The 24,424-nt window shown below is 38.8% G+C and overlaps 1 protein-coding gene across 1 annotated transcript in view; it reads left to right on the forward strand.

Moving 5' to 3' along the window:
- The first annotated feature begins 233 nt into the window (after positions 1 to 233).
- LOC121452605 (echinoderm microtubule-associated protein-like 5) overlaps positions 234 to 24,424 on the forward strand; it is a 124,875-nt gene continuing 100,684 nt past the window's right edge. The window contains exons 1-4 of the mRNA XM_041658841.1: positions 234 to 692; positions 11,918 to 12,077; positions 18,974 to 19,072; positions 22,130 to 22,198. Coding sequence (XP_041514775.1) covers positions 496 to 692; positions 11,918 to 12,077; positions 18,974 to 19,072; positions 22,130 to 22,198 — 525 coding nt within the window. The 5' untranslated portion in view covers positions 234 to 495. The remainder of the gene's footprint in view (positions 693 to 11,917; positions 12,078 to 18,973; positions 19,073 to 22,129; positions 22,199 to 24,424) is intronic.

Here is a 24,424-nt window from a genome sequence, read left to right on the forward strand (position 1 = left end):
TAGTGCAGAGGAGGGGCGGGGCGAGAGCCCGGGAGGGCGGGGCCGCACTTCTCCGCCCGCCCCTCAGCTGGGCTCGGGAGCGCGCGGCGCGGCACCGCCGAGCTGTGGAGGCGAGGCAGCGGCTAGACTGGAGCGCCGCAGGTGACCCCGGCGGGGAGCCGGACGCGCGGGGCCGGCTGAGAAGCGGCGAGCTGGAGGCGGGCCCCCCCGGCTTGGGACGTCTCTCCGTCTAGACGCAGGGCTGAGGAGAGGCGCGGCGAGCTCCGAGCCGCGCGAGGCTCCCTGACGGCCGGCGGGGCTAGCGGCCCTCGGCATGTTCGGTGAGGCGAGGCTTTTCCTCCCGCCCGTGGGCTGAGGCGGCGGCGGCCACACGAGCGAGATGCACCTGCCGGACTCGGCTTAGAGGAGCGTCTGGGCCGCCAGCGGGAGAGCTTTGGTCGTCCAGAGCCGGCGGCGACCGCGGCCCGAACCGCAGCCACGGGTGGGCGCCCCGACATGGCGGCCCGGAGCGCCCCGAGCTGCCACCTGCGGCTCGAGTGGGTGTACGGCTACCGGGGCCACCAGTGCCGCAACAACCTCTACTACACCGCCGCCAAGGAGATCGTGTACTTCGTGGCGGGGGTCGGCGTGGTGTACAGCCCCCGGGAGCATCGGCAGAAGTTCTACCGCGGTCACAGCGACGACATCATCAGGTATGGGCTCCCGGGAGCGCTGTCACCCCTGCCAAGCGCTCTCGGAGTTTGCACCGGCCTGTCCTTCGGGGAAGCTGCAAAGGAGCATCACCCAGGGAAGCAAGGCACCTCTGTCTGATCCCGAGCCCACCTACTGAGCACTCCGCTTTCTAGGGAAGCCTCCTCCCGACCGGTTCGTGAGGACGGTCCGCAGGGCAGTCACCTCCATGGTTTTGTGACCTTTCCCATTCCATCAACGTCAGGAAACTTGTCGAAAGGTTGTTTGGCTAACACTTTTTCCTTTTTAGACCCGTGACTGGTTTCCCGTTAAAGGAGATCTTAGAGAGCCAGCGGCAGAAAATACTTAACCGACCCAAGCTCCGCAGAGCGGAGGCTGGACTTGGGGAGCGCATCACACGGTGCTGAGGAGGGTGCTCGACTCTTGGCCATACTTGTTAGTTCAGGTTTCGCTACCAGCAGTTATCGGCAGAGAGACTCGGGTATTTCTCTCAAGGCAGTTCACAGGAGGTTAGAAATCACACTGGAAGGCAGTTTGAGGGTGTCAGTCTTATGTGAGAAATAACCTCACTGATTTCCAGTCCCGTTGTTTATCTTCATCCGAGTAATCTTAAATTTGCTTTCCTGTTTATAATTTAAATCACAGGGTGTGTGTATTTTGCTCTTTATTGATCTGCATCTTAAAGTTGGTCGTGATGTTTACATTTCTCTGGGAAGCTGTGCATTGAAAGGCTAATTTTCAGCTTCTCAGCTGAACTTTTAAGTTAGGAGCATTAGAATTGATTATTGCCCCAAGCACATTTCTGCCTTCTATCGTAATGACTATATTACAGAAAAATTTGAGAGTGTATTTGTGTTTGCTGTTTCTGAGTTTTTAACACAGGTTCTGTGATCAGGTTTAATTTTATTCCTTCATGGATGTTTCACAAGATTCAAATTAGTATCATGTTTTGATATCTTGTAAGCAAGACGCTCTGGTGCTGAAATTCCATGAAGTTGTGTTATTTTGACTCTCTATACGTTTATAAGGGGGAAGAGGGCCTAATGCAAACAAAAGGTCAGATAGGATGGAGCCAAGGGAAAGTAAACAGAATCTGAAATTGTAGAGTATGGAAGGCATGGTGGGTGCTTTTTATCATATTACTCAGTTGGTTTTATAGACACTGCAGTGGAGGTTTACTAGATTCCACATTTAGAAAGGAACCTGAGAAGCAATTTTATTCTCCTCAAATTAGGCTTTTTCTGTGGTGGTGTTGATGAGGGCTTTAGACCTAAAACCAAAATCACTAACTTGAACAGAAGTTATAGTGATTACTGATCTTCTTATTCACCCGAAGAGCAGATTTTTCCCAGTCTCTTTTCTTTCCCCAATCCTGTCATGTCTGTCCTTCTCCAAGGACTTGGGCTCTAACTTTACTGACTTGAAGTAGCTTTGAGTAGCAGCCCCCTTCAGATAGTCTGAGGTTAAATTCAGAGAGTAGCGCTGGTGTGAAGGACAGTGAGCTCTTTATAGGGAGTGCAGTTCCGTTGTTTCTACTCCTTGTGAGAGCACTGTTATATGGAGGGTCTCCTAAACTTGATGTGATTTATTTGAGGGAGATGAAGTTATGTCTCCATTCTTCTAACACTAGTTAGAAGTTATATTCCACAGTGCTTGAATTATTTATTTATTTATTTTTTATATTGCAGATTAAGCCCAGGGCCTTACACATAATCAAGTGCTGTGTCACCGAGCTATGCTGACTGCAAATTTTATATTTCATTTCAGTAAACTATAAAGAAGGTCGTACTTTTGCCTTCTGCAAGAGTTGTGCAACCTATACATCTGTCTCAAAATACTTCCAAACAGCAAACATACTCTACATGTCTGTGATTTGTGTAAATGAAACATTCTTATATAATTTATGACAATTTAAAAGGATTTCCTGAAAAGTTGTAGTGGGTAGTAAAATCTGAACCATACAGCATAGTAAAAATTGTGGCACAGATTTAATACAATACTAACAATATAATTGAGAAATCAAAGTGCTTTAGAAATTGTATTTCAGATAGTAATGATAGATTATTCTTGTGAAATAAAACAGTCAAACATTAAAACCCATTTTTTTTCAGTAGTCCATGACCTGCAACCATAGAAACCATTCCAATAATTGCTCAGTTATTTTATGGCAGAAGATACAGCATTCATAAATGTGATGGATAGTAGAAAACAATGTTATGATATTAACCTTAATAATGAAAATGTCTTAATCAGTTTTATTCCCTGCTGTGGGATAAGGCTCTTGTACACTGTAAAGATTTGTCACTTGTATTAGTTTAATAAAACACTGACTAGCCAGTAGTGAGGCAGGAGGTATAGACAGGGTGACCAGACTGAGAATTCTGGGAAGAGAAAAGGCAGAGTGAGTCACCAGCCAGACACAGAGGAAGCAAGATGAGAATGACTTACTGAAAAAAGGTACCAAGCCACATGACTAAACATAGACAAGAATTATGGGTTAACTTAAGTTGTAAGAGGTAGTTAATAATAAGCCTGAGCTAATAGGCCAAACAGTTTATAATTAATATAAGCCTCTGTGTGTTTCTTTGGGACTGAATGGCTGCAGGACCGGGCAGGACAGAAACTTCCCACATTTACTTAAAATTTGCTTGTGATTTTTTTGGTAAAATATAACTCCAGATGAAGACTGTTTTAAAATGGACAGGTAATTGTCATGTGGTTTTTAAAAATGTAAGTGCTATACTGGTTGTAAAATTTGAATAGTCTGTTACTTGGTCCTTCTATAATCTTACTGTCGTCTAGGATGACTCAAGGTGATTCCATTTGATATCACATCAATTTTTTACATCGCTTATAGTTAGTTGTCTTCCTTCTTTTGCTCTGTATCTTTGTGTACTAAACTGCTCTGGTCGTTTATCCTTTACTAGTATTTATTCCAGTAACTTGTTTATATTTGGAAGTGAACTTCATTGTCAAAATAATGCAGGGCCTTTTCGTTGTGTGTGTGTGTGCACATGTGCATGTGTTTCGAGTTCTGTTGTTTCAGTTTCTCTATTTGGTATTAGCAGTGGTTTTTATTCTAATATAATATTTTGCTAGTTCTAGTTTTAACAAAAGATGTTTATCAATGACCTGTTCTAAAACGTTTTTCTTAAAAAAGTTTTGAAACTTTTTCTAATTGAAATTTTTTTCCAAAGGATTTTATGGCTTTTAAATTATGTTTTCCTTGTTACTGCCCATCAATATTTATTCGGTAAAGTAGTGGATATTATCAAATGTTTTCAAGTTATGTATACCAGGAAGGATCATGGATGGGATATAGTTAACTTGGTGTGTTTTTACATTAAGCTCTATTTTACTCAGTTATCCACAGTTTATAGATCTAGAACTTGAAATGTTTAAAAATGAATTTCATCTATTCCTGAAAAAGGCTGTTTCTTCCTATTTTCCTTAAAGACTCTTCTTAATTCTTCTGAGAAATAGCGCTATCATTTGACATACTCTTGTGTTAGAACAGAATAGTTAGTAGTTGTTTTACTGCCTTCTTCTCCCTCCCACTTACCTTTGGTTCTATTTTGCAATAGCCATTTCTCTCAGGATCACCAGTGACCTAACACATTGCCAAATGCAGTGGCTGGTTGTCGGTAATGCCCATCTTACTAAGATACTTTCTTAAAAAATTCCAAAAGTTGTACAACTGTTTATATGTGTGTGTATTAATTATAACCTTTAAATCTGTATAAAACATTTGTGTCCTTAAACGGTTATCATTTATTTTTAGTGAAAACATTAAAAGTCCTTCTAGTTTTATGAAATACAGAGTACATTTTCATTAGAGCCATCTTACTGTGAAGTACCAGACTTTTTACTCCTAACTATAACTTAGGTCTCAGTGATAATCTTTTCCCCATCCATACCCTCTGTCTTGTTTTCCCTGGTCTCTTATCACACCCTTTGACTCTCAAGTTGTATGAGATCAGTTTAAAAAATAATCCCATATATGTGGAAGATCTTGTAATTTGTTTTATTTTACTTAGCAGTGATCTTAAGTTCCAACTATGTTGTCAAAATGATTTTGTCCTCTTTATGGAAGAATCGTATTTTTTTTATTGGTGTGTGTGTGTGTGTGTGTGTGTGTGTGTGTGTGTGTAAAAGTAAGGAGAATCTGGACTATGAAGAACATTTTAGGTACTGTGGAAGGGAGGCCTCACTGTTCAGGTGATGCTTCAGAAACTTGGAGGTGAGGAACTACACTGTGTAGAAATCTGAGTAAAGGGTAGACTAGGCAAAGGGACTCTTCCTTATGGAAGCTCTGAAGTGGAAGCCCTAATAGATTTAAGGAACAGTAGGAGAATTGGTGTGGCTGGAGTAGCATGAACTTGGGTTTAGTGAGGTAAAGATGATATGGAATAGATTGTATAGAAACTTGCTGAGAGAGTTTTGGCTTTCTCTCTGAGACTAGAAACTTTTTTTTTAACAATTGTGGTGGTTTGAATAAGAATGGTCCCCATAGGCTTTTTGATTTGAATACTTAGTCATCAGAGAGTGGCACTACTTGAGTAGGATTAGGAGGTGTGGCCTTGTTGGAGGAAGTGTGTCGCTGAGGGTGGGCTTTTAGGTTTCAAAGCTTAAGCCAGGCCCAGTGTCTTTCTCCTCCTGCTGCCTTTGGATCTAGATGTAGAACTCCCAGCTACTTCTCCAGCACCCTGCCTGCCTGTGTGTCACAATGCTCCCTGCCATAATGGTGATAGACCAAACTGCTGAAACTATAAGCAAGCCCCAGTTAAATGCTTTCTTTTACCAGAGTTGCTGTGGTCATGGTGTCTCTTCAAGCAATAGAACACTGACTAAGACAACAATTTAATGAAGTTACTGGTTTGTAGAATAGCAAAGTCACACTGGCTTTTATATTCAGAATATACTGGAGAAGAGGAGCAGGAGGGAAGCAGGGGAACCACTGAGGGGCCTATTGTAGTTCTTTCCAGAAGTATTGGTAACTTGGACCCACCAGGAGATACTGAGAAGAGTAATAGTGAAAGCAGTGAAAAAGGTAAAGTTATGGGTGTATTTTAAAGATAGGAGCAGTATGGTTAATTAATGAATCAGCTGTAAATTAGAAGAGATCAATAATAATCACAGAAATTTTTATCAGAACATGTGGAGAATTGGAGTTAGCAATTAAATGAATGGGAAAGATTATAAAAAGCATTTTCTTTTTGTGGAGAAAGGGAAAAATCAAAAGCCCTGTGTTAGAATAGTTCAATTTAAGATACTTCATAGATAAGTAAGTGGGGTCATAAACTAGACAGCTGAACAGTTATGCCTATAACTCAAGGAAGCAGCCTGGTATGGCTAATATAAACTGGGATTATCAGCATGTAAGTAATGAAGCCATGAGTCTCCATGAAGTCACCAGGGTAGCAAGTATAGACAAAGAACAGATCTGGAAATGGATTTCTGTTGTGCTCCAATATTCAAATGCAGGGGAGGTGAAAAATGAAATAACAAAAATGTATCCAGAGGAACAGAAGGGAAAATGAGGAGTATGGGAACATCAGATATGACCAAGCCTGTTTCCCATTAGTGAAGATGTTAGCTGTCTTGTGGTTATTACATTACAGTTATAAAGCCTGTCCAGGAGACCATTGTATCCAAAGGATCAGGGGAAAGGAGATCCAGGAAGAAGTCAAAATTGGCTGTTATTAATACATAAATCTAGCACCCTTTAGGATATTCCAGCAGCTCCTGTTTGTTATTTAAAACAAACTACCAAACAATAGCATGTGACTGGCAGCTCTCATTCTTACGACTCACAGCGTGAGTAGTAATTCAGATTAGCAATAGAAACAAATGCAGATTCTTATGTCTTACACTGCTACCATAACTTAGCTTTCCATAACTGTGACACAGTTCCTGAGAAAGGAGGAAATGTATATTTTCACTTACAGTTTTCAGAGATTATGGTTGAAGGTTGAAGTCTTTTGTTGCTTAGGGGCTGAAGCAAGGCAGAATATCATGGTGCAGTGCTATTGGGAAAGGAGACTGCTGACTTCAGGACAGCCATGCAGTGCACAGATGGGGAGAAGAAGAGGACCAGCAGAAGGAAGCGGGAGGGCAGGGAAGGGAGAGGGGAAAAATAATCTGGAAATTGTCTACCACCTTCACTTCAGAACTCTTCATTCTCCTTCCCATTATACTGAATCTACGTCTTGGCATCTTTTGCGAGGACTTCCTCGTCAGGACACCGCTGCCTCCAGTGTGGAGTGCTGTATTTTATACTCCATTCTGTACGCGATAGGGGATGGGATTCTAGATTATTCACTTGAACTTTTTTGGTACCTGCAGACTTGAGCAGTTCAGGTCACAGTGTATGTAACAGATAGATTATATTTTTGCTTAAAATAACAGAAGCTTTTCCAAATACTATGGGAAATCCCCACACTTTTAGGTGGTGCTAAAGTTTTTGTTGTTATAAAGGATGGGATGAAAGCAATTTTCATAAGGGTTGTTCTTTGTTGAGGATTATTTTATTCAAAATTTCCTTTGAACTTTAGCAGCTTGTTTGAAAATTCAGTTAACAAATATTGACTGAATAACTCCATGCACTGATCATTGCTCTAGATGCTTGGAGTTCAAAATGAAGAAAGTGTGTGCATGTAAAGTTTCTGCTCTATTGGTTGGCATGGAGATTTTAATGGAAAGAGTTAGACCGTATATAAATAGTAATTTTCTTTTTCTTTCTTTTTATTTTTTAAATTTATTTATTTTTATTTTATGTACATTGGTGTTTTGGCTGCAGGTAAGTTTGTGTGAGAGTGTCAGATGTTGGAGTTTCAGATAGTTGTTACCACCTATGTGGGTGCTGGGATTTGAACCCGGGTCCTTTGGGAGAGCAATCTATGCCCTTAACTGCTGAGCCATCTTTCCAATGCCCATATATATATACACAATAGTAATTTTAAATAGTTGATAATTACTGTTAAATGGATTAGGATAATTAGAATATTTTGAAATCACTAAGAGTTTAGAGAAAGCTTCTCAGCACAAAATACATTTGATGTAAAGGATAAATGAGGCAAAGATTTTGTAGATCATTCTAGGCAAAAACTTTAAAAGCACAATTATGTACTTAGAAATATATATTTATTTATGTGTAAGTGTATTTGTCCTGCCATGAAAGGGAGCATAAGTAAAAGTTAGAAGTTTAAGTTGATAAATATTTATAAAAAAGAAATATATATTTAATAACAAAGAAAAATGGCCATGAATTTGAGAGAGAGAAAAGGGGTGCATAAGAGAGGTTAGAAGAAGGAAAGGAAAAGAAGGGCAATGATGCATTTATATTATAATTTAAAACATTAAATTAATTTTTAAAAACTATTTTATGATTTCATCTTATCCCAGCCAGAACAGCTAAAATTTAAAAAAAGAAAAAGAAATGACAACAAATGCTGGTGTGGATGTGGCAAAAGGGGAACTCTTTTGCATTGTTATATAGTGGTAGACCCTACTTGCTATAATACTGACCTTCCAAATGAATATGTCTGTTCATGCAACAGTAGAAAAACTATGTGTCTTAGTCAGTGTTCTGTTGCTGTGAAGAGTTACCATGACCGTGCCAATTTTTTTTTCTTTTTTTTTTTATTCTTTGTTTGTTTGTTTAACTGCCCTAACTGTCCTGGAACTCACTCTGTAGATCAGGCTGGCTTCCAAGTCACAGAGATTTACCTGTCTCTGCCTCTGAGTGCTGGAACTAAAGGTATGCACTACCACCACCCAGCCATGGCAACACTTATAAAGGAAAGCATTTAATTTATAGTTTTAGAGGTTTAGTTCATTGTCATCGTGGTGGGGAGCTTGGTGGTATGTAGGCAGACATGGTGCTAGAGAAGTAGTTGAGAGTTCTACATCTGAATCTGCAGGCAGCAGGAAGGGAGAGAGCCTCTGGGCCTGGCTTGAGCTTTTGAAATGTTGAAGCTCACCTCCAGTGACATACTTCCTCCAGTAAGGCTGCACCTCTTCATCCTTCCAAATAGTGCCATTCCCTGGTTACTAATCATTCAAATCTATGAGATTGTGGGGGCCATTCTTATTCAAACCACCACACTATGTATGGAAGTAACCAATCACACCCTATTGATTGGATTTGAGGCCACAGGAGGGAGTTCATGCCTGATACTGTAGACATGATCAAAACCCATAGCTAGGGAAGTTATAGGCTCCTTTGGAGAACCCGTTGATATTGGAGGAAGGAGAGGAATGCTGTTAAATGTTTTCTCTGGACAAGACATGGCTCTTTGTTGTGTGGCATTTTCCTTAGAATTGAAACATTCCTTCTGTGCATGAAGGGGAGGCTCATGAGACTTAGGAGGTAAACAAATAGTCATAAGTCTGGGAGAACATAAACTTGGAAGATTCTTGGAGGCCCCTTGTCAGATTATTAAAAGAAGTGAAAGACTGATGGAGGAAGAGACTAGCTGAGCTGGAGGGAGATTCTTAGACTGGCAGCTACTACAGGCTGTGTAAAGAGCTCCAAGGTTACAGCCTTTGTGAGTTGTCACCCGTGTTGGAGTGGGCTTTTCAGTGATGCAGCTGCTTTTAACTCATCCTTGTTCCATGTGACTCCTCACCCATACTCCTGTTAGTGACAATAAAAACTTTGGTTCATTAAGTTGAACATTGGTATGATCTTTACTTTGATCTCTCATGGGTTCCTTTTTTGGGAGTGAAGAGATATTTGTGTGCAGTGTTTTCACCCAAAATATGTCACGAATGTTGCTTATTTCAGGCATTTCATGTAAATGAATCCATAGAATGGGAGGCACTTATATGTATATTTTTCCGTGTAGTGTTAAAATTCAGAGTTCATCTCTGTTGCAATATACTATTAGCACTTTGTTTCTTTTTTCTCCATTCAGTTGATGAACATTTGAGCTGTCACTTTTTGCTGTTATGAATAATTTTGGCATGAGCATTTGTATACAAGACTTGTGTGGACATATGTTTTTACTCCTTTTAGGAATGAATCTAGAAATAGAATTGCTACATCCTATAGTAACTTTGCTAAACTGTTGTTCAAACTGGCTCTAGATTGATAGTCCCACAAATAACATTTAAAGGATCCAATTTCCTGTATTATTTTTATTTAATTATGACTGGTATTCTGTTGCCCTTAGATCAATTTAGGAAGCATTGCCACCTTGAGACTATTACATTCTTCCAAGCCTAGAACTGATGTGATTTCCCTATTTAGACCTTTTAAAATGACTTGCAGTCGGGCTTCTAGATTTCAGCATAGAAGGAATAACTTCCTTAAGTTTATTGTATATTTGCTCTTGTTGGTGCTCCTATAATTTTCTTGATTTTTTTTTCTCTGCTAGTGTACAGAAATGCATTTGAGTGTTTTTTAAAGGCAAGTCTGATACTTTAAACTCACTTGTAGAAACATTTATCTAGTAGAATATTTTGTTTCCTGCCTTCTGCTGATGTATGTGCATAGACCTTACTAATTGTTAGGTTTTGTCTTACTCTTAAAGACGTGTTGACTACTTTCTGTAAATTCCATATCATATTGCTGTTTTTTATAATGAGATAAAAATTTATTACTGTTACAGTGTACGTGCTACCAAGTGCCATTTTGGACATTAAGATTTAGCCATTTTCCCCCCATTTTCATTTTTTTCCTTTAAAGCATGACATTACCTTTATTTATTTTAACTTCTTTATTAAATTTTTTTTGGTTTCACATCATATGCCCCAATTCTGTTCACCTCCAAGTCCTCCACATATTATCCCATCATTCCCGTTGCATCCCTCCACACTCGAAAGAAAACAAAACAAAGTAAGCAAGCAAACAAAGCAAGAACAGAAAAAGAAAAGAGAAAACCCATTAAATCAAAACAAAAAGCAAAAAAACATACCCAAAACAGCAAAATCTCTGCTTCTCCTTCTCTCCTGCCTCTCCATCACCTCTTCATTCTACCTGATGGCATTGGAGGCTTCAGTGTGTCATATACTGTATCCCTTTGTCCCATGAGCTTGACTGGCAACTGTTCATTGCAATGAGTCATTGGTCTGGTTCAAGGCCTCTGGTTTTTGGTACACCATCCTCACTGAATCTTCACCAGAGCTCTTCTGGGGTATCCTATGTCTTGGAGATCTTGCGGGTACCATTCTGCAGGACCAGTCCCTTCACAAGCTCCAGTAGGACCCAGATGGGGTAGATGCTAGGGTGGGTCAAGCCAAGGCCCAGTTGTGGGCCTAGGTGTTAGTCAGTCAGGTCAGAGCCACGGGGCCACCAGCCTCCCGTGAGGTGGTAGAATCAACTTCTCTCCATGCATGCCCTCAGGATAGGTTCATCCTCTCTTGCCTGTGGTGAGAGGTGGGGGCCCTCTCTCTTGAATTCAGGGGCCAGCTCTCTTGCTGGAGTGGGCAGTGAGAGGTAAGGCCAGGCTCTCCCAAGGCAGTGAAGGGCGGGACTGTTGTATGTGTAATATGGTTTATAATGTACATTTGCATATGCATTTTCGTGGGTGCACATGTTTGGGGTGCATGTGCCTATGGATATGAGTGCTTGTGGAGGCCTGGGATTCATGTTGGACTCATCCTTGATTGCCCTTATACCTTATTCAGTGAGGCCGGTTCTTTCTGTGACACACAGAGCTCTCTGATATAGGTATTTCTTGCCAACCAGCTTGCTTTGGGGATCCTCTGCTCTCCAAGGTTGGAATTATAGATGGTCTGCAATGTCCACATGGTGTTTAGTGAGTTCCAGGAGTATGAGCTGCAATCTTCATATTCTCCTGGAAAGTGCTTAACCATGGAGCCATCTTCCCGGCTCCTAGATTTAGTCCAGCATTAGTCAATAAAAGAAATGGTGTGATTCAACCATGAATACCAAATGAAAAATGGCATGTGATAGACAGGTTGTTATAAATTTGTTACTGTAATTCTCTTGATCTTTTATGAGATCTTTTTTTGAGAAGTTTATGTATACTGTATGCAGTTTATGAAGGCTATAATTAGTTTATCATTAACTTTATGTAGTATATTATTAAGTATTCTTAGTAAAAATTTTTATAGAAATTATTTCTGAATACAAATTATTTAAGATGAACAAAGTCTAATGTTGATATTTGTAAGTATAAATATCTATATCAAATGCTACAAAAATTTGATAAGCAATTTTCAAGTCTTATTGTTTACTTATTTATTCTTTATTTTCTAGTCTTGCACTACATCCTGAGCGAGTGTTGGTAGCAACAGGACAAGTTGGGAAAGAGCCATACATCTGTGTTTGGGATTCTTACACTGTTCAGACCGTGTCTGTTCTGAAGGATGTTCATACACATGGTATAGCTTGTTTAGCATTTGACTTGGATGGACAGGTACATGATAATTTTTCTCCTTTCTTAACAATTTTTGTTTCAATGCTTGCTATAAGAAATTATTAGTCTATAATATAGAATTGAAAAAAATGATAAAAAGTTTTTGTTTATTCAAAGGTGATAAAGTATAAGTGAGATGGGTAGATGACATAGCTAACGAAAATAAAAACAACAAGGGGTATTGTTTTAATCATTACAAAGAACTTTCTCAGTCAAATTGTTCTAAGAGTCAAAGAAATTCTCATTCAATGGAATATATTACCTGGTTGTTACAGAAAATTTTGTCTGCAATTATTTTACAGGTAAGGTATTTAGGTAGTGCATATGGAAGATAACTTAGGAAAATTAAGTTTCTATAAGTAGACCTGTGTATATTTTAATTTTCAGTTACTTTAAAGTTTTTCTTTCAAAATTATCTTTTTATCGAAAATGAGACAATATCTGTGAGTTACTTTTATACAAAACCAAAGATCAAAGCAATCAATGTAATTATCACCTCATTGGTTGATTGGTTTCCAAATTATCCTCTAACAAGCCAAGACTTTTTGTAGTTCTGTATAGAAGCTGTTATGAATAAAACATATTTTTAAAAATGGTATTGTTAATTTATAATTGTTAAATATTTTGTGTTTAAATTAGATTTTAAAGTCATTTTAACATATAGAAAATTTTACTTACTTGCTTTTTATTATTGTTGTAGATCTAGGCTCTAGATCTAGATTGTAGTATGGCTGTCTTAGAGGAAATTATAGTCAGCAAATACCTTTCTTTTCCCCGAGGCACAACACCTCCCAGTAGTGTGGATTCCTGACTTTCTGGTAAGGGATCTGAGAAGACTTCACTGGAGCTTCTCAGACAGAATAAGTGCCCTTAGGTTTAAACCATGGTGATTAGCGATTGTGAAAACTCAATTCATGCCCCATGTTTGCTAATAGCTTTCAAGTCCTTTACATTTTATCAGAATTTCACTTTCATTCTTAAAAGAATATCTTCCTCACACCAAAGGAGTATAAAGCATTATTAAACAAATCTACAAAATTAGTTTAAAATTCCTTTTCACGGGTTTTGTGAAATTTAAGATGTTTTAAACTATAAGAGATCATGAGAATTCTTTAGATATAATTTCTTCATTTTTAAAGTTTCCTTTATTTTAATATATTATATTGCCCAGATGTCCCTTCTAAGGAGAAACTGCTTCCATGCTGTTTACTACTCGGAAGCACTTCATCATGCTTACTTTGAGCTATGAGAAATTGTGAATACTTGTATTTTATCATCTTGTCTTCATGAGGGCATGTTGTTAAAATTTAAACTTAGAAACCCAGAGATATGGAGTACACACTATGTACTTGGCATTTTCCTATACCTGCATTATTTCATTTACTCCTCATGACAACCATATGAAATAGATTCTGTTATCTTCTCTACTTTGCAGAAATAGACACTGAGACCGAGAAAGATTAAATAATTTGTTCCAGGTTAACAGCTAATGAGTGGAACCAGAGCAGGAACCAGGTCTCAGACTCCAAAGCTCATGTTTCTAACAACAATGCTTTACTGCCTTCCAAACATTAGGGTCCTAGAGAAGCCCCCAAAGTAGATCAACAGCTATGTATTCAGTATCAAGAGCGCTTTATTAATTGCAACATTGGGGTGGCTCTTGGCAACCCCTAAAGAAGGTCACAAGCTCCTTTTAAGCGGACTTAGGGGAACTCCAGAGAGCAGGGATTAATCTGGGACTGATTGGTGGAGGAGAGATTAGTATGGGGGCTGATTGGTTTAAGGATCTAGTGGCTAGGGACCTTCTAGCAGCAGGGTAGGGAAAGCTATCTTTAGTTATCAGGAAACTGGGGAACACCTGCTAAGCCAGCAAAGGGGCTTTGGGTGTCTGCTAAGCCAGCAAAGGGGGCCATGGGGTACCTGCCAAGCTAGCAGAAGGCTGTGGTTTTTCTGAGGACTGTGTGTTTAGCTCTGTCCATTTTAGTGAACTGAAACTAAGGCTTAGATTTCTGTTGGCTACTAGGAGAGCCTGGTCTGCCTCCTCCCAGCTCTCTCATCCTCCCCCCCCCCCCTGAGTAGTGGGTCATTTCAAATCCTGGAGATGCATTTTCCGAATCTATAGGCTTTGTATTGCTGTCTCAGAACCATCAGCTGGACCGTAGAGATCTGTGATGATCACCAGGTTTCCTGACCAGAACTTGTGGGACATAGGAGGCAGTGCTTTCTCATAGACTGCATGCAGTTCAGATTAGAGTTGTTTCTGCGCCTGAGACAGAACTAGTAGGGAGGAAAGAAAATTTTTGCTCATCAAATGCAGCCACTAATTCTGCCCTTAGATTAATCAGAATAGGTGGTGGCCTGACATACATGATCTCAAATGGGGTCAGGCCTAGGGTGTAAGGAGAATTGTGAACGTTCTAGAGAGCAAGGGGAGGAGAGGCACCCAGTCACTGCCACTACCAAGGGCTAATTTGGTTAAGGTCTCCTTTAGGGTCCAGTTCATCCTTTCTACCTGGCCCACAGTTTGGGAACAAAAAGCACAGTGAAGTTTCCAATTGATCCATATAGCCTTAACTAGTTTTTGTGTTTGTTACCTACGAGATGAATGCAGGTCCATTATCAGAGCACAAGAGCACAGAAAGCCATACCTCGGAGTAATTTTTTCCAGTAGCTTCTTTACCATCTCGTGCTTAGTTGGGAAAGCCTCAGTCCATCCTGAAAAGGTATCTATAAAAACTAGCAAATACTTATAGCCATATAGGTCTTTACCTCTGTGAAGTCAATCTCCCACTTGGCGCCCAGCCGAGCTCCTCTCTCCTGGTGTCCAGTTCTTGTGACTCTACTTATTGTGTTGACAAGATGGCAGGTAGGACATCAACTTACAGCTTCTGCTGTTTTGGCCTTAAGGTCAAAGGCCTTAAGATGTGCTCTTCTCAAAAGGTCCCATATTTTCCTTTCTCCCAAGTGAGAACCTTGGTGTATTTGTTGGACTAGTTGAGTGGCCAAGTCTGATGGGAGGATGATTTGTTCATTGGGGGTCCTGAACTATTCCTCCATGTAAGTGTGCACGAGTGAATTCTATGGAGCTCTTGGTCAGTGTAAGCTGAAATTCTGGCAGTGTGGGTGTTACCATCTTTGGTGGTATGACCAGCAGGATAGCTGCTGTCTGGAGGACAGCCTCCTTTGCTGGCATTAGCACATCTGCTAGGTAAACCTCAGCCTCTAGATTCAGTTAGCTGGAGCCTCCAAGAGGGGAAAAAAAACAAAAACAAAAACCACAGACCACAGAACAAGAAACAGAACAGACCAAGACAAAGAGAGCTCACTTACTTACCAGCAGGCCAGGTTATCAGACACTCAACATAGTGGTGGTCTCTGGGAGGCTTCCCAGACAATGCACCAGTGTTAGGTTCAAGAGATTTTAGTGAACCAAAACTAAGGTTTAGGTTTTTGTCAGGCTCCTAGGAAGGCCTGGTCTCACCCCCACCCAGCTCTCTCACCATACATGTAAGTTAGGAGGTAGTGGTTTATCTATCAAGAGATTCATCCTTTGAAGAGTAAAGTTAATGGAAGGAACTTTTTGAAATTGAATGTAAGGAAATTATTTTAACGTCATAATTTGAAAAGTGTATTTGAGCAAACATACCCATTTATAAAACTCTTATGAGATAATGAGTAGGAAATATTGTCTAATGTTTTCATTTTCTGCTAGAATTAAAAGCATATGTGATAATTTAGGATTTATTCCCTACTAGGTAGCAATACTAAATGTTCTTTTCCTAAAGGCTTTCTTTTAAATGAGCTGAATAGATATATAAATACTAGTAACCTGTCTTCTTGAGGATAATTAAGGCCTGAAAAGTCTATTTCTAGAAATCTGTAATAAACAGGGATTGAAGTTTCATACAGCAATGGGAGGAGGTAGTGGGTAATTTACCTAAAAATATAGACACATATTATAAAAATATAGTATTCATTATTTTAAAAATCTTGTGTGTGTGTGTGTGCGCGCACACACGCGCGCACACAAGCAAATATACTTGGCTGTACGGGCACGTGTAGAGGCCAGAAGTCAACACTGAGATGTCTTCCTCAACTGTTTTACCACCTTATGTTTTGAGACAGTCTCTGATTAAACCTAGAACCCAAATTTTCAGCTATGCTGACTGACCGAGGAGAGCCCGGCTCCACCTGTGTCTGCTTTGCAGAGCCAGAGTTACGGACCCATGCCTCAGTGTTCAGCTTTTCCTGTTGGTGCTGGGGCTCTGAGTCATGTCCTCAGGCTTATGCATGAACACGTCACCCATGTGCCGTCTCCCCCACACACAATAGTTTCTAACAGAAACATAAATTATAGTTAAAACTCTGTTCATTTCTAGAACAAGCTAAGGATGAAGTAGTTTTTAAGTCTAATTTGGTGAAAAGCCCACAAACTGGCACAAAAATAAAATGTATCAGTTTACCTTTGTAAAATTTGTAATGTTCTTTATAACAGCAAAATGGTTAATTCTTATAGAATAAACAAGACCGCACAACCGTCCATACTAGAACTGATCCCATTTGGCTTAAATCATAATTCTACCCATGCGAAGCTGTTCTGACTGGGCACTAGGTGGCATTTTTCATTTGAACAGAGAACATGGATTTGTAAAGCTAATTATGTATGACTTATGGTAAATAGTGTTAATGAAGATATCAAACATTCATGTAGAAAGTCCAGGGGTTCCCATTTCTGCCTCCTTGGCAGGGAGTTAGCAGGAGTGTGCTGCCATATAGTGATTGTTTTCTCTGTCTGAGTGCTAGGCACCAATCTCAGGTCCTTCATGCTGTGTAACTAGCACTTCACCTACTGCGTCACCATCCTAATCCAGCACTTTCACAGATAGTATCTTCTCTTTTTAAATATCTTCATAATTTTTAGGTCCTCTGATGACTGACACCCTCCCACGATTGTTTCTTTATCTGTTAAAAGTTTTTGTTAGATACTGGACATTGTGTATGTTATGTAATTCTTAAAATGATTTACATGTTGGCACCTTTAAAACATTTGAACATTGTTCTGATGGGTCATTAAATTCCTTAGTCCTTGTGAAAAGCTTAATGTTTAAATGTTGTACAGTGGGAAGTTGGGGGACCTATAGTAGCTTTACTTCTGGGATGACTATTTTAACTTCTCTGCTAAGTCATGGCCATCCCGAGGCCTTTAATTAACCCATGGAGTTCCCTTCCATTGTAGCTATTGGGAATTGCTATAGTGCTGACCAGTTATGTTCTCAAATTGTTTGCCTTTAGTTCCCCATTAATTGTTTGTTTTCTGGAATTTCTTCTTTGTCTTAAGATTATTGCCCTGTATACAGGAAGAATGGTGTTCTCAATTCTCACCTGTAGACATATTTTCTTCAGCTTTATCTGTGCCCTGCATATTCTAGCCATCTTGTCCTCTGAAACCTAGGCCATTGACAGTTGAAATAAACAAACCTGTTGGTTACTAAAAGACTCTACCTTTATGTACTACAATGTAGAAACTGCCTCTTATGTTCTCAACTAAGGCAGTTGTAAAACTCACTTTATTTCTTTCCTTCCCTCTTTCATCATTCATAGTGCCTTGCTTACTGTTAGAATGTGTGTTTCATATATATTTGTACAGTTTTCTAAATGTTACAGCAGTAGTCAAGTTCAGACCCTGGTGGTCCTTCTTGGCTAGAATTCCATCTTTCATGCTTCTTACCCCTTTCATTCTTTCAGTCTTTTTAACACCTTCCAAACTGTGTCCTCTCATCTCTTTCTAATTTATTGAACTCTTCCACTGAGTTTTTAACTTTATCTAGTTTTATTTTCAACAAGTCCTGTGTCTCTTTATATCGTTTTGGACACTTTTTATAGTTTCCTATTCTTTGCTCTTATGCAGATGTTTCAAAGCCTTAATTTTATTTCTCTGTGCATGTTTAGCATATTTTATATTGTTTATCTAATTCCAGTGTAATGTATTTTACTAATTGTTGGAACTAGCTTATCTTCTCTTACGGTCACATTTCCCTGTGTTTGTGCTAAATGTCTGGTTTGTTTTTACTGTGTAGCTTATTTTTATTTAAATACCTACCTGCTGGAATTCTTTGAAGGATGGATTAAAAGTTGCATCCCCTTATGTTGAATTTATGTTGCCTGTTCCAAGCTGCTGATATTTCTCGAAAACACACTCAACCTTAGAAACCCTCTGAAAAGAATTTCCCACGTCAGGGTTCATGACCAATGTAAACTTACGTCATACAATAATGAGAAAGCTGATTCTGCTTTCAGATGTTCAGGGAGATTTTTATTTTCTTTCACAATTGTCCACAGTTGTTCCAAAGTTCTCTGTTCTGGGAAATTTATTCCTCTAGTTAAAGGCTGCAGTTCCAATCACCATTGTGGGTAGATTCCCTAGACTTTCTCTCTTACTCTTCTTTAGCCTTCAGTAAAACAAACCAACTAACCCAAAGAACTGGGGTAATCAGGCTTCACTTGATACATTCATAGTAAATATTTTCTTCCCTTCAGGATTCTCACCAAGAATCCTTTGTTTTTTTCTTAGTTTTTCTTCATTTTTTTGACAGTGCAACAATGCATTTAAAAAGATGTGTTTATAGTTTATTTAGAAGTTTTAGCTTTTTGCTAGAGTTTGATTATGCTACTTAATGGATTTCATGGAACTGAAAGTTCTTACTTCATATGAAAAACTAAATGCATGTACAAATATTAATGGGATGAATACATCAATCTGCCTTAAAAAGTGTCTGAAATATGAATATGAATGGATTTATTTTGATGTTATAAGTAGAATTTATTTGCCATTTATAATGTGATAGTTATTTAAATTGTCTTTTCATTCCCTCCTGCACTTCTTGAACAAAATCCAGCGCTTGGTTTCAGTTGGACTCGATTCAAAGAATGCAGTTTGTGTTTGGGACTGGAAAAGGGGGAGAATGTTGTCTATGGCTCCTGGTCACACTGACAGAGTGAGTACCTCCTCTGGGCTTTCTAATGAATACCTGGTAGGACAAGTCTGGTAGAGAGTTCAGGGGCTTTCGTCTGTGTGTTGTCATTGTCACATACCCACAGGTAATACAAATTGTACAACTTGTAAAAAAAAATGGTAAAGTTATAGGGAGAGGGAGGGGGGAAGGGAAATGTGTAATGAATTTTTTAGATGATAGAATTTTCTAAAACTAAGTATAATTACAGTTGAACAATTTTGTAAGTATACTAAGTACCATTGATTTGCATACTTTAAATGAGGAAAAATTTTTGTGTGTTTGTTTTTTGAGGCAGGGTTTCTCTGTGGAACCCTGGCTGTCCCAGAACTTGCCCTCCAACTCATAGAAATCTAGCCTGCCTCTGCCTCCCAAGTGCTCGGATTAAAAATGTGCACCATCTGGGTAAATGAGGAACTTTAAGATACGTGAAATATTAATAAAACTTTTAAAGTAAAAAATTATACAATTATTAATACCCATAAAATCTTAGATTGTAGGCCAGTGAGATGGCTTTTTGGTAAAGATGCCTTCATACACATGGACATAAATAAATAAAAATATAATAAAAAATCTGAGATACATATCTATCATAGGACTAAAACACATGATCCACTGTGTACAGCATTAGTTTGAAGCACGTCTGCATGCTTGCTTCATTAAAAACATGCATTTTTCATTTTTAAACAGCTTTATTAAATTTAATATTTATTTAAAAACTGAAGATATTTAATTTGTACTATTTGAGGAGTTGTATATATGAAAACATAAATTATTCATATTAACTTTAAGATTATGTGGTCTGTTTAGTTTGGTTTACCAGTATGTTGCATAGGTATTATAGTTAAAGGGAAAATGGTATTGCTTGTTTAAATTTAAAATTATGGGGCTGGAGAGATGGCTCAGAGGTTAAGAGCATTGCCTGCTCTTCCAAAGGTCCTGAGTTCAATTCCCAGCAACCATATGGTGGCTCACAACCATCTGTAAGGAGGTCTGGTGCCCTCTTCTGGCCTGCAGGCATACACACAGATAGAATATTGTATACATAATAAATAAACATTTTAAAAAAATTTTAAATTATGCTAGAAATGTTGCTGTGTGGAAGAGGGCCTGCTTAGCATGCACAAGGCTGTGTTTGATCCCAGCTATGTAATAAGTAAAAATAAATAAATAAGTTTAGAGATTTAACAGTTTTTATTTTGGAAACTTGTGAAAAAGCGATTTGTATATGTTATATAAGATTAATGTTAAGAAACTTTGTAAAGGGGAGAGGGGAGGAAGGAAGGGGAGTAGGAAAAATTCATAGCTCAATAAAAACAATAAACAAACAAACAAAGAATACTTTGTAGCTGGGGCGGTGGTGCATGCCTTTAGAGGCAGGTGGATCTCTGTGAGTTCAAGGCCAGCCTCATCTACAGAGACAGGACAGCCAGGGCTACACAGAGAAACCCTGTCTAAAAAAAGAACCCCCCCAAAAGCCCAAAAAGGAATGCTTTGTAATCAAGATTTTGTTTCTTTGTTTTTAAGACAGGATCCTGTAACTCACTATGTAGAACAGGCTGGCCTCAACCATAGAGATCTGCTTGCTCCACCCCAAGTGCTGGGATTAAAGGTGTGCACAACCATGCCTGGCCTTGTAATCGATTTTTAAATTAAATGCTGTGATATTATGAACCTAGACAAAAATTTAGATAAATTCTTAAGTCTTTTTTTTTTTAACCAGACTAGAATGATAGTCAGTGATACTTGTTTGTAAACATCTGTTTTGTAGGAAATGTCATAAGTTTTTACAGTTTGGAGTGGTTTTTGCAAATTCTTTAAGGAGCCTATTAAATAGGCTATTAACTATTAAACTATAACTATTAAAATGTTACCATATCTTATTAGACAACCTTGTTCTAACTTACTTGCATCAAAGTACTTCACAAATTTGTACCTTGAAGTTACAAACCAATTTTTGTAAAAATGGTATTGAATGATAATGGGCTGTTAAAAATATTGTCATTACTATATTAAAATTGCATTAGTGTAGCCAGGCAGTGGTGGTGAATACCTTTAATCCTAGCACTCAGAAGGCAGAGGCAGGTGGATCTCTGTGAGTTCGAGGCCAGCTTGGTCTACAGAGCTAGTTCCAGGACAGACCCCAAAGAAACAGAGAAACTCTGCCTCGAAATTAAAAAACAAAAAACAAAAAAAATGCATTGATGTGTTTCCATGTAATGTCTGTTATGGTGATCTGGTGAGCTGTTAAGCAGTGTCTTGTCCGGTGTACTCTTACTATCTTTGGAGAGCGTCGCTTTGTAAAGTTTTAGAGATGACAGACTTCTTAGGTTAAATTATACAGTGACCAAAAAAACTTAGTGAGGAGCAACCTATATAGCAGATCAAATGAGTGATGGATTTTCTTTCATTTGTTGCTTAATTGTTGTTTCTATTAGATATTCTGATTCACCTGAGTTTTTTCTAACAATGTGGTTTGTGTGTACTTTGAATTTACGGAATATTAAATATGAATAAAATCATAGGGACTACAGAATTTAAGAAAATGCAAGTTAATTCTGTTTGACCTATAAACAACGAGAAAGTTAAAAAAAAATGAAGGCTAAATATGGCTGTGAAATGAATGTTTGAATTTTAAAGTAGTTCTGATTAAAAATGTAGAAGTATTCTGTATATCTCAGTATATGAGTATTCCATTTGGAATTTTGCCTCTGTAACAATTCTTGGGCATCTACCCCATGCTCTAGTTCTACTGAACTGCTCTTGTTACTTACTTGGATCCAAGTATTCTTTAACAACTAAAATTACATGTGCTAAATTTTACCCTATTAGTTGCTCTGTAAAGTTAAACAAAACTAAGAAATTGCCTTTATTACTTATCATCATACTTATTTTGTCTTATAAGATTTTGAAATGTACAATTTTTGTCATTATCAAGGTTGCTATAGTTTCTGATAGGTGACGATTTAGCCCAGTTCGTTATTTGGGTAGGATTCTTAAATGATACTGAGTATTTTAACCATCAATTTGATTTATTTGCAGATATTTGATATCTCTTGGGATTTGTACCAGCCAAATAAACTTGTCAGCTGTGGTGTAAAGCATATCAAGGTACAAGAAGTTTCCTTCTTTTGTAGCAGGCATTTCCGGCTCTCTGTGGCTACATTTGCGTCACACCATTAGCCATTTATGGCAGTTACAGATTCTGACAAGACTTGTGTTAAAATGCCAACCTTTTAATACTATGCCTACTCTAGCAAGTGCTTAATGTATAGATATTTTAAGACATTATAATGGTATAAGGTTTATAAGGGAAGTGATGAGTCACTCCCTATTAGGAAACATAGTCTAGCAAGGTAGACTCTACTGTGCTCATCTTGTTTCCTCATATTTCACTTGCAAAGTAAGATGTAAAAATAGGAAATCAAACAAACTAAGAGTTTTTCATCTGCAGAGGTAATATTGCCTTGTGGAAGCAACATGGATATCACTACTGTCATTTAGAGACACTTAACCTGTGTGAGTCAGTTAACCACAGTCAGGGTTTTTTCCCACATTTTGCAGCTATGACAGTTCCTACCATCCTCAGAGTTGATGACTTAAAAGGCAGCATATGTTCAAATGCTTTTCATAGTACCCAACTAGGGTTGTCTTTTTCTATGTTTGCCACCTGAAGGGACTTCCACCTTGATAATTACTGTGTATTTGCTTATGCAAACTGTAGGTTTTGTTTTACTGTAGTTAGATTTTGAAGCCTATAAAGTAAGTGGTGACTTTTTTTTACATTTTTATTGAAAATAGAGTCTTTTCTCATACAATATATCAGGGTTATAGTTTTCCTTTCCCTCCTACACCTTTCAGTACTTCCCTGCCTCCTCTCCCTCCAGATCCACTCCCTTTCTGTCTCTCATTAGAAAAGAACAAGCCTCTAAGAGATAACAACCACACATTATGTTTATAGTTAGCTTTAAATCACTGGTGCAAATGCCAAATACTTGTTTCTCTTCTACTGTCTTATATAATTGCTCCTGGAAAGTTAATCCCTAGTGAGTGAGAATCTATGTTCTGTCATTCTTTTCTGTGTCTCCCTCCACTTCTTCCTCAAGGTTTTAGGCACATATATTTTAAGCTCTGGGAAGATAGATATCTTTGTCCTTTTATCTAAGGTGATTTTTGACATAGTACTTGAAATATATATGTATATATACATGAACTTATTAGATATATGTGTCATATATAATATATGCTATATTAAATAAGTAGTTGGCAAAGAAATAATAAAGAGATCTTACTGATGATTATATTGTAAATAAAGCTAAAGTTTAAAAATACTTATTTATTCTCTCATAAATCCCGTCTACAGTTTTCCTTCTTTCCTCTCTTCTTAGTCCCTCCCCCAACCTCCACTCTCCTCCAGATCCACTTCCCCTCCATTTCCCTTCAGGAAAGAGCAGGCCCCCCAGGGATATCCACAAAACATCACATAACAAGTTACAATAAGACTAGGCACATAAGCTCATATTAAGACTTGATGTGGTAACCCACTCAGAGGAAAAGGGCCTTAAAATCAGGGAGAAGAGTCAGAAACAGCCTCCATTCTCACTGTTACTAGTCCCACAAGAACACCAAGCTACACAACCATAACATATATGCAGAATGCCTAGGTCAGACCCATATAGGTTTTCTGATTGTCCCTCCAGTCTCTATGAGCCCCTATAATCCCTGGTTAGTTGATTCTGTGGGCTATGTTCTTTTGATGTCCTTCACCATTCTGGCTCCTACAATCCTTCTTCTCCCTCTTCCTCAGCATTGTCTAAGCTCTGTCTAATGTTTGGCCATGGGTCTCTGCATTGACTCCCACTAGTTTTTAGATGAGGCTTCTCTGATGATGATTATGGTAGGCTCCAGTCTACAAATATAGCAGAATATCATTAGGAATCATTTCATTGACCTTTGTGTGTGTGCCAATCTTGTTTGGTTCTATCTTAGGTCTCTAGGCTGTCCAGCCTTTGGTTTGTGGCCCTCCAGGCAGTGTCAGGTGTGGGCTTCCTCTTGTGGTGTAGGTCTCAAGTTGGAACAGTCGTTGGTTGGCCATTCTCACAAGCTTGGCACTACCTTTACCCCAGCACATCTTGCAGGCAGGACAAATTGTAGGTTGAAGGTATTGTAACCGACTGATGGCCCCGTCCCTACACTGGAGGCCTTGCTTGGTTACAGAAGATGGCTGGTTCAGGCTCTGTATCCTCCATTACTAGGAGTCATCATCCTAGAATCCAGGGAGTTTCTACTGCACTAGGTTTCTATCTTACCTCTGAAATGCCCCCAGCTCCGGTCATC

The sequence above is a fragment of the Microtus oregoni genome, unplaced genomic scaffold, assembly GCF_018167655.1.
Source record: "Microtus oregoni isolate MIOR12 unplaced genomic scaffold, Mior012 000009F_ref0000495, whole genome shotgun sequence".
NCBI lineage: Eukaryota > Metazoa > Chordata > Mammalia > Rodentia > Cricetidae > Microtus > Microtus oregoni.